Genomic DNA, 10,000 nt, shown 5'->3' with positions numbered 1-10,000 from the left:
GTAGTCTTCGTTTCGGCTTGTGTTGACACCCACCTAGGGGGCCAGGGAGCACAAAGGCAGCAGGGGAACATGGATCTCCTCCCGAGGTGTCAGGGGGAGGAAGCGAGGGGCTATGACAGCATGTGCTGCATTGAGTTACACAATGGAGAAACTCTAGACCAAGTTTCCCCTTCTGTCTCTGTCATCGTCTGTGTGTCTGCCTCTGCCTCTTTCCCTTTCGGAAACAGGCACATGGGGGGGGGGGGGGGGGGGGAGAGAGAGATGCATCTTAAAGCAGGTTGCTGGTATTAGCGATTAATTATGATCAGTTTGTGTAGTAATGTTCACAGAAAACATGGAGCAAATGCCTGTGTTCAAATAGTGTGTGCGTGTGTGTGTGTATTCATGCATGTATGTGTGTGTGTATGTGAGTGTGTGTGTGTGTGTGTGTGTGTGTGTGTGTGTGTGTGTGTGTGTGTGTGTGTGTGTGTGTGTGTGTGTGTGTATTCATGCATGTATGTGTGTGTGTGTGTGTGTGTGTGTGTGTGTGTGTGTGTGTGTGTGTGTGTGTGTGTGTGCGTGCGTGCGCAAGTGTGTGTTGGGAATGAGCATGCCGAATGCCTGTGGTCTGCAGCTGCTGTCAGCACATCTGATGAGCTGTTTATCCAGAGTAACAGAGTAAAGCCAAAGCTGTATTTGCTCTGTCCCAACTTCAGTCAGACTCCCGGGGGGGTTACTGAGGTAGCCAGGCTGTTTACACACAGACCCCTGCCCCGCTTCTTATCTGCTTCGCTCACTTTAATTGAATTGGTCCCTTTAGCATACATGCCACACTTTGTTTTGTCATTGATGGCTTTTTAAATGCAATGTTAAATGTAATGGTATTTTAATTGTGAGCATGGGGTTACTCATAGAACTCTTAGAAAATATGTTTTTATTGTACGGAAAACATTTGTTGGGGAGAGGAGGGGGGAGCAATGACGCATGTGTGGCCTTTTTTTTATTTTTTTGGTGTTGCTCAGCTCTGTGGTTTTGCAATCGAAACCCTCTTTCTTTGGAGCAAGTTTGTGCAATGCTACAAGGCTCATAGAGCCTGCCAAAAAACCTCAGCTGATCTCTCATTCATAAGCCCCTTACCAAAAAGGCATGAATATGGCAAAATAAACACACTCCAATTCAATGAAAAGGTTTTGTACATTTTCTGTATAGGGAAATATTATTAAAGAATGTGTGTGTGTTTTCTGTGTACAGGACTTTGGGACTGGTTCTGCAGAACGAAAACTTCATCTATAACCGTTACACCAACCACATCATGGACTCCTGGTCCTACATGGACACCCCCATATCCAAACCCAGACTCAACCCAGGAGACGACCTCACAGCTATCACCATGCTGTATGAACAGTGCAAGGTAGCAAACGCCTTGAATCAAAACCCCCCCAACAGACATTCAGCCGAATGGCCTGGATACCTTTCGACTACGTTGTGTTTTGAACCATAAGTATTGATCTCAATTTCCAATTTATTTCCCCAGAACCAGAAGGAGCAGAAGATGCAAGTCAGTAACTGCAACAACGCCATGTTTAAAACCCTTGAGAGGTAAGTGTCTGAGCGGTACCTGGTTCTCCGCTCTCACGTCTCTCAATGTCCCCATAAGTGATAGTTAACCAAAAGGGCAATCCATACGTCCAAAACCTCCGCCTATCCCCTTAAAATGTTTCACAAACAGGTCACTTGCTGAGTGCAAATCTCCCCATCACCTCTTTGTCAGTGTCCCCTCTCCTGGCTTTTCTGCCTAACCCCTTTGTTGGCTTGAGGGTGAGAAATGGCCATTGTTGGGGGGCCCTCTGTTGTCCCCTCAAACCCTTTAAACAACCCAGAGAGAAACTCAAACACAGAACGAAAAAAAATGGATTAGGTGACAAACAGTTCCCACCCAAAACCGTGCCCCTGTCTCTCTACACTGGAAGTGAGACTGGCAGTAACTCTGTGACTGTGTGTCTGCTTGCGTGTGTGTACTTGTGTGCATGTGCGTGCATGTGTGTCTTCGGGAAACAAAAGAGCTGAACTGATTTTATTGACCGGTCGCAGGTTTGCAACCTCTCTTTGTGTGTCTCTTTGTAAAGCCTTCTGTAAGGCCTACTGTAGAAACCACACAGCAGTCAATCATCCAGATAGACTCTTGGCAGTTTGTTTGACTACAAATCCTTAGAAATAACCGGATGTATAGTCCATCTCCCCTTTGCTAATACCAATGTTACTTAACAAGTCTTTATGTGTACCCCTCACTCTTCAAGGCTTCCAATCAGCCCGTCTCCAGAGCTGGTCTCCATGGAAATGCCCAACAACCTCATGAAGATGCTGTCCGACAACATTCCCTGCAGCAACCCCCAGGAGGTGCAGCCGACGTCCATGTGCTCGGCCGTCAAGCTCACCTCACTGCCCATCTCCGTGCCCCCGAGCTCGGACACCTACGCAACCCTGACCACCGCCAGCGTCACGGCCGACAGCTACGACAAGCAGGAATTCAGTAACATCTTCGACTCCCTGCTGCAGAAGTGGCCGGCGGAGACGTTCCCGGAGACCAGTGCCGAGGTGAGACCACAGGAGATGTGGATGTTTTGCCTCTATGTTTGGAGCTTCTATGTTCTTTATCCTGTTGTTGTTGTTGTTGTCAACTCTTTGGGATTCCTTATTGATCTCTTATTCATGGTCTTAACCCTGTGTCTCTCTTGTGTCCCAGACTCTTCCCTACTCTGACCCCTTCTGTGAAGACCAGTACATCTCTTCAGACTCCTACAGCAGCTCCCCTGCCGAGCGGCACCGCAGCGACTTCCAGTTCGCCCTCGGAGCTCCAGTGGCCTCCCCCTACAAGTCCACAGAGCTGCCCATGGTGTACCTGAACAAGGGGCAGTTCTACCCCATCACGCTGCAGGGGATAGACAGCTCTGCCAACCTCACCACCAGCAAAGTCAAGGTGAGCTGAGGGGTTTGGATGAAATACTAGGACGACACACTTGACCCGTCTCAGTGTGCAGGCTAACAGTTTGATAATATGGAGAAAAAAAAATACACGTAGCAGGTAGCTAAATAAATACAAAAATACAATATTCAAAACATATGTAATATATACAAAAATAGAACTGTGTGTCACAAGAAATGTGACACACAGTTTCAACCCCCCAAAAAATGAAATATCCCTGATTCCAATTTTTTTTTTATTCCTACTGCGTTATTTTCCTCTGTGCGTCAGTGCATGCATCCGTTCCTCTAGGCTAAAGTCGTGGAAAGTGTAGAAAGTTTGCGTGACAACGGGGCTAACCCTTCCCTAAATCTTGGTCCCTCCCTGGGAGACGGCTCCTTGCTGACTAATACCCCAGGCTGAGCTGTTCATACTAAGCTAGGAGCAGTGACACATTGTCCGGTTGCTTGTATTATTTAATATGGGGGTGGTGGCGTAAAGTGCAGGAGGCTGAACTATGGACCAAATTCTCTGAGCCATGGTTGTATGGAGAAAGGAGGGGACATTGAAAAGGTGTGGTTTTATTTTGGTTTTAGAGACGTAGGCGTAGGCGACACACCGTTCTTTGTCAGGTGTATAAGCGGATAAGCATATAAACAAATAGGCAGCCACCCGCCGGGCAAGAGCAGATCACAGAGAGAAAGGGTGGATTTGGAGTGATGAGTGAAGAAGAGATCGCTCAGGATTGGCGATCGGGCGAAATCTAAAAAAAAAAAACAGTTACCACCCAAACATAAGCAACCAACAAAACCAACAATAACAATAATAACACATTGTCTTTATTCTCTTGTTCTCCCCCTCCACATACATTATGTTTCCTACTTGATCTATCCTTAACCCTCATCCTTCCTCCTCTGCCCCCCTCAGACAGTGGTGATGGCCGTGTTCGAGAACGACAAGAACCCCGAGATCCAGCTGCGCTGCTGGAACCACTGGCATGCCCGCCAGCCCACCGTCAAGCAGAGGGTCATTGACATAGGTAGGTCGCCCCCCCCCCCCCCCCCCCCTCCACACACACATTCAGACGAAGAGTAATGACAGGAGCAACACACAGGAGCAACACTTTGCACCATTCTTGTGTCTAACCCTGAACATGTTCTGAACCATGTTCTCTCTCTCTATCTCTCTCTCTCTCTCTCTCTCTCTCTCTCTCTCTCTCTCTCTCTCTCTCTCTCTCTCTGTAGCTGATTACAAAGAGGTGTTCAGTGGAATAAGCAACGTGGAGGAGGTGGCCTTCAACGCACTGTCCTTTGTATGGAATCCCAATGAGGAGGCCAAGGTAAGCATGTAACTACACACACGCACACACATACAGAAGTGTGAGCATTCACACACACACACACACACACACACACACACACACACACACACACACACACACACACACACACACACGCACACACACACACACACACACACACACACAAAGGTTGTGTGCATGCATATACATTCAAGGCGTGCACTGATTTAGGAGAAAGAAGGAGGGTACGGCGGGAAGGCGGCGAAGGAGTGGTAGAACAGGGAGGAGAAGAATCCTAGATATGTGTTGAGCCCTGGGGCTTCTGGCACAGCCAGCGCACGGCACGTCTCCTTACAACCTCAGAGGCCCCTGGGCTCCAGGGTGGGGCCTCTGAGCTCCAGGAGGAGGAGGGAAGGGCCACACAATCCACCAATAAACGGCGGAATACCTCGCAATAGAAAAGATGAATAGAGCGGGGATAAGAACAACGTTCTGGAAGGGAAGGGGAGACAAAGAGGCAGCGACGAGAGGACGGAGACGCATTGTGATGTGGGAAAACAGGGGAAGGATACGTTGGCCGCTGAGGTTTTATCTCTTCAATAGATAACATATAAGGAGGGAGAGTAAAGAAGAGAAAGCACTAGAGACAGGAAAATGAGAGCAATAAGTTGGAAGCAGTGGTTGGGTGACCTCAGACAAGAGTATCAATCCATCATCAGCTGTCACTCTGCTCTTTAAACACTCGGCTCCAGCTCATGTCATTGTGTCAGTCGTGTTGTTGACCTGGCAGCGGCACTACCGCTGGCTTGTTTTTGTTTGGCATACGCTCCTGTTCCTCTTCTACGGGCCACGGGCTCGCCACTATGTCTCACACGGAACAAAAGGCTGGCAAGAGCATTAGCTTTAGGTCTAAAAAGCCTATGCTCGCATAATGCATGAAATATACTATATTACAATTGTATCTTTACAATATAAGTCAACGACATGCTGAACCCCGATGCTCAATCTCCCCCTCCGAATGCTTCTCCTCTCTAGGTGTACATCGGCATCAACTCCCTGAGCACAGACTTCTCCGCTCAGAAGGGAGTGAAGGGTCTGCCCCTGAACCTGCAGATCGACACGTATGACTTCAGCACGGGCACAAACCAGCTCATCCACAGAGCCGCCTGCCAGATCAAGATCTTCTGTGATAAGGTATGTCGCCTGCACCGCCTCCACCTTGAATCAAAACTTGCGTCGCAAACAACTAAAAGCTAATTTGAAGTGGAATGCGTTGTCATGAGTTTCCCGCTTAATATTCCTCTTTTTCTGCATGCTCACCTGCAGGGTGCCGAGAGGAAGATGAGAGACGAGGAGAGGAAGAGAACTAAGAGGAGGGGCAAGAACACCAGCGATGCCAGTGGTGAGTCACACAAAGGGACCGAATGTTGGGCTACTTCTGAGTGTCAAATAATCGCAAAACACTTGTCCTAATCCCAACACCCCCCCCCCCTTAAAACCTAAAACCCTAATCTGGTGGTTTCCTCTGTTTCCCTTTTAGCTAACAAGGGTTTAGTGAGCAGCTCAATGGCCACTGAATGCACCTTCTTCAAGAGCCTGGAGGACCACCTCACCCAGCCTGTCCTGTTCATCCCAGAGACACACCTGTCCACCATGCAGCGCGGAGGCCTGGTAAGACCCCCCACCCCCCCCCCCCCCTCACCTGACCCTCGACCCCCGGGCTTACCTCTCCTCTCCAACCCCTCACCCCTTCTCTCCTCACCTCTCTTCTGCTTTATTTGCTTTCCTAACACCTTACATAATTCCCTCTCTTGACCCGCCTCACCCTTTCTCTCTCTCTCTCTCTCTCTCTCTCACTCTCTCTCTCTCTCTCTCACTCTCGGTCTCTCTCTCTCCTTTTTTTCTCCACCTTTCACTCCCGGTGCAGGAGATTCTAGTAGCAGCAGGTGTAGTCGCAACGCGATAGCTTGAGGCTATGAGGGAGAGGGAGGTAAAAAAGTAGGGAAAAGTGTGGGAAACTATGTATGTGGGGGAGGGGGGGGGGGGGGAGATCAGAAAGCTGTCATTTGAAGCAAGAGGAGTCCCTTAACCCAGAGCAGATGAGCTTATTGGAGGCGAAACTCTCTGCACAAGTACGGGCCGCTACCTCTGACTGACACTGACATTAAACCATGAGGGCTTACCCAAAGCCACAGCACACACACCCCCGCACACACACACACACACACACACACACACACACACACGCCCACACACACACACACACAGGGTACATGCACACAGTGGTGTGGGGTTCAGGTTGTTGACATAACGAAGTGGGGGTAGCAAGGGATCTGTTCATGCAGGTCATTTTTCCCATGCTGCTAAGTATACATGTACCGAGGTGATTGCATACAAATAGAAGATTGAAGAAAAAATTGGTTCGAACCTCAAGTAAAGCCAAATCTTTCAAATAGTGAACGATTCCCTAGTTATTGCAACACCAGATTCCATCGGCCAACGTCTATGGGTCGGTTATCTCTGATTGAGCAGCGTGATAAAGGACAGGATGTAGCTGGAGCCCGTATTTAGGGCTGACATCTTGAAACCGATACAGAGACACAAGGGGACGTTAAGCAATGTCCTTCATCAGTCAAGGATTCTGTAATCACATCAATAATCTAAACTTTCTCATCTTTTCCCTTTTCTCTTCTAGACCACGCCCCTAACGACGCTCGACGAGATTGAAAGGTAAGCGACCGTCTTCCGTCACGCTAACCTCAGCCGTTTAAAATAGGACAAAAGTACAAACACAAATAATAAATCAATGCCAATATTTGGCGAGGCTTCAAAGTGACATGGCTTTTGGTTCTGCTTGTTAAAGGAGTTCCTTGAAGAGATCCTACCAAAACACGGGAGACCATGGCAGCCCCCCACCAAGCAAAACCCCCCGCCGAGATGACTCACAGAGAGGTAAACAGATTAACAAACAGGATTATCAATGCGTTGTTTTTTTTTGCTTTGAGGGATGGAGCGTTTGGAGCTCTCTCCACAAACATGAGTTCTCATGGTCGTTCGTTTTCTTGTTATCCAACAGTTCTGTTGTACGTGAGAACTGAGAGCGAAGAAGTGTTCGACGCGCTCATGCTCAACACGCCGACCCTGACGAGCCTCCGTGAAGCTGTAAGTCCTGACAAGAGATGTACACACACACACACACACACGCACGCACGCACGCACGCACACACACACACACACACACACACACACACACACACACACACACACACACACACACACACACACACACAAACCCACAAACATAGAATCAACTTGAAGTGTCCTCTTTATCTTGTATAGAAGTATTAACCTTGCACTCTTGTTGTTCCTCAGATTTCTGAAAAGTACGGCATTCAGATGGACAATATCGGGAAAATGTACAAGAAATGCAAAAGAGGGTGAGTACTTCTTCATAAAGGGCTTTGCCTCAGTGTGACGATTTGAACAGCGTAGGAATAAATGACAGGCTTGGCTCAGGGGTTGATAGTCGTCCTCTTCTAAGTGTATGTTGTCGGACCGGCTAGGGCGGCCAGTTAGCCTTGCGCTCCGCCTTACGGAATGTGCTAATTGGAGCTCATCCGATCGAAAGACACATGATTGAGAGGATGGAAACATTTTCTAAAGACAAGCAGGTGACTCATAAATGAGTTGCGTCTTTTCCTTATTTATGTTTTCATAATCTGATGCTTGTCAAGATGATACACCCATTTTTTCTTTATTGATAATGAAAGAGATGACACGTCTGATAACTCTTTTGTTGTTTTAGTTTTGGAATTTACTACCAGTGCTTTACAAGTATTTAAAGATAAGATGCCCTTATTGGTTGTTGGCCTGGCTATATTTTTAAGAAAGAATAACAAAAAACGTACTTATGGTTACAATTGACACCGCAAAGGCGTCAATTGTAACCTTAAACCTATTTTGTCCACCTACAAAAGCTTTGAAAATGGGTCGGTTAGAGTTTAAAAACAAGTTATTTTAAGTCAGTTTAAGAATGCTCTTTGTCTCGTACGCTTGGCTTGAAATGTCGGCAAGAGGCAGACATACCCACAGGATGTTCTTCTAGGGATGCGAGCGCAAGGCTGAAGGCTTAGTGGCTAGCCGACAGGTCGGGTGGCATTCTTTCCTGGGATTGCCCCCTTTTATTTTTTTGCTTTTGTCTTCAATCAGTTCTGTCCCCGCTGGCACACAGCGTGACTTGTCGGTTCAGTCATTATCAATTTAAAGATATTTTAGTGCGCAGGTGGGTGACAGTAAAAATTATATACAACAGGGCTTAATTATTACCTTTCAGGAATTCAGGAATATTTAGTTATCCTTCTACAAATGCTTCAGTGTTTGGCATGGGGCCATTATGCAAGACAAGAGACACGACAAGAAACAAAATGGATGTGCAGGTTTAATGGGGCCCTCGTGTGTCAGATGATGTTAGTTAAACTCACTACAATGCGACCCATTTCAACTCATTTTAAAACCATTGCAACTCTCTGAGTACATTCAACACAGCCGTGGACGATTTGTATTGATGGTCACTCATGAGGCTAACGTGATTTTCTCTCTTTTGTTCAGGATTTTTGTCAACATGGACGACAATATCATCAAACACTACAGCAACCAGTCGGCCTTCCTGATCGAGACGACCCAGGTCAGCGCTGGACAGTTCCAGATCACTCTCACGGAGCTATGAGGTCATCCAGTCTGCCACCAGGGCCCATAGAGAAATCACAGGAGCTGATGACTTACACAACCTCTTTCTATTAGCACTGCCCAATCATAAACGTTGTTGATTAGATCATGACCAGGACTTAAATCAAACCTTTCAGGGGGAATTGGATTGGATTTATTGGATTTATTGGATTAATGAAATGTCCCCATTTCAGCTTAAAAGTCCTTTCCGGTCACTGCCTTTGGGAATATCAGTGATTTATTTCCATTTTTATTTTTTAAGTATAAACATTAGAGCAATTATAATTGATATTATGTAAATATGTATTGTAAATAGAAATTAAAATGAATAATGTTTTACTGTTGAATGAAACCAGTAGTTTGGATATTGTTATATATTTGCCATGAATTGCTACATATTTCAATCTTCAATGTATAGTATAGCATTTTGCTATTTTCAGAAGGTGCCATTTTTGCTGCTTTAAAAATGTAAAATGTATAGACCATTTCCATTCTTTTCATACATTTTCTTTAACATAGAAACCACCATTGACTTTTCTCACTTGTGACACAACTCTCTGTCTCTGTGACTCCTCGCTCTCTCCAGACATTGTATTATACCAAACCAACATATGTTGCTGTTTGATAACCGCCAAGAGTTTAATTCTGTCTATTATTTCTATAACTATAATTACCCCACTGCGGGTTGTGGTTATAACCGAACGTCACACATTTCTCCTTGTTGACACTAAGCAGCCTTTGGGGTGACCATCATTTCTTCAACTGTATTTAATAACCCGTGAGCTGGCTTTCAGCGGGGTTCCGTGGAAGTTTTCATTTGATTTGTTTGCGTAATAACTTTTTTTTTGCTGCGTTACTTCAAGGCTTACATTATATTTTTAGCTATAATATTTAAGCTCCCATTGTGATTCTGGTTGTATTATTTGTACCTTGCCTTTTTACGGAAAATAAAGAAAATTCAAAATACATGGCATTGTTCAGTTCAGTCATTTCCAATACATTACATTCTGCTAAATTCAGTATATCTGTGTGTG

At 46.1% G+C, this 10,000-nt stretch overlaps 1 protein-coding gene across 1 annotated transcript in view; it reads left to right on the top strand.

Moving 5' to 3' along the window:
* Positions 1-8,967, top strand: part of grhl3 (grainyhead-like transcription factor 3) — a gene marked incomplete at both ends in the record, with an annotated part of 9,398 nt that extends 431 nt beyond the window's left edge. Inside the window, 14 exons of the mRNA XM_084482575.1 lie at positions 1,231-1,390; positions 1,514-1,578; positions 2,277-2,574; positions 2,699-2,956; positions 3,869-3,980; positions 4,186-4,280; positions 5,277-5,435; positions 5,568-5,643; positions 5,782-5,912; positions 6,937-6,971; positions 7,105-7,193; positions 7,318-7,403; positions 7,614-7,678; positions 8,850-8,967. Coding sequence (XP_084338701.1) covers positions 1,231-1,390; positions 1,514-1,578; positions 2,277-2,574; positions 2,699-2,956; positions 3,869-3,980; positions 4,186-4,280; positions 5,277-5,435; positions 5,568-5,643; positions 5,782-5,912; positions 6,937-6,971; positions 7,105-7,193; positions 7,318-7,403; positions 7,614-7,678; positions 8,850-8,967 — 1,747 coding nt within the window. The remainder of the gene's footprint in view (positions 1-1,230; positions 1,391-1,513; positions 1,579-2,276; positions 2,575-2,698; positions 2,957-3,868; positions 3,981-4,185; positions 4,281-5,276; positions 5,436-5,567; positions 5,644-5,781; positions 5,913-6,936; positions 6,972-7,104; positions 7,194-7,317; positions 7,404-7,613; positions 7,679-8,849) is intronic.
* Positions 8,968-10,000: the final 1,033 nt, after the last annotated feature.

Source organism: Micromesistius poutassou (genome assembly GCF_964030765.1).
Source record: "Micromesistius poutassou genome assembly, chromosome: 17".
Lineage (NCBI taxonomy): Eukaryota > Metazoa > Chordata > Actinopteri > Gadiformes > Gadidae > Micromesistius > Micromesistius poutassou.
The sequence above is the reverse complement of the archived record's forward strand: the minus strand, read 5'-3'. Positions and strand labels throughout refer to the sequence as shown.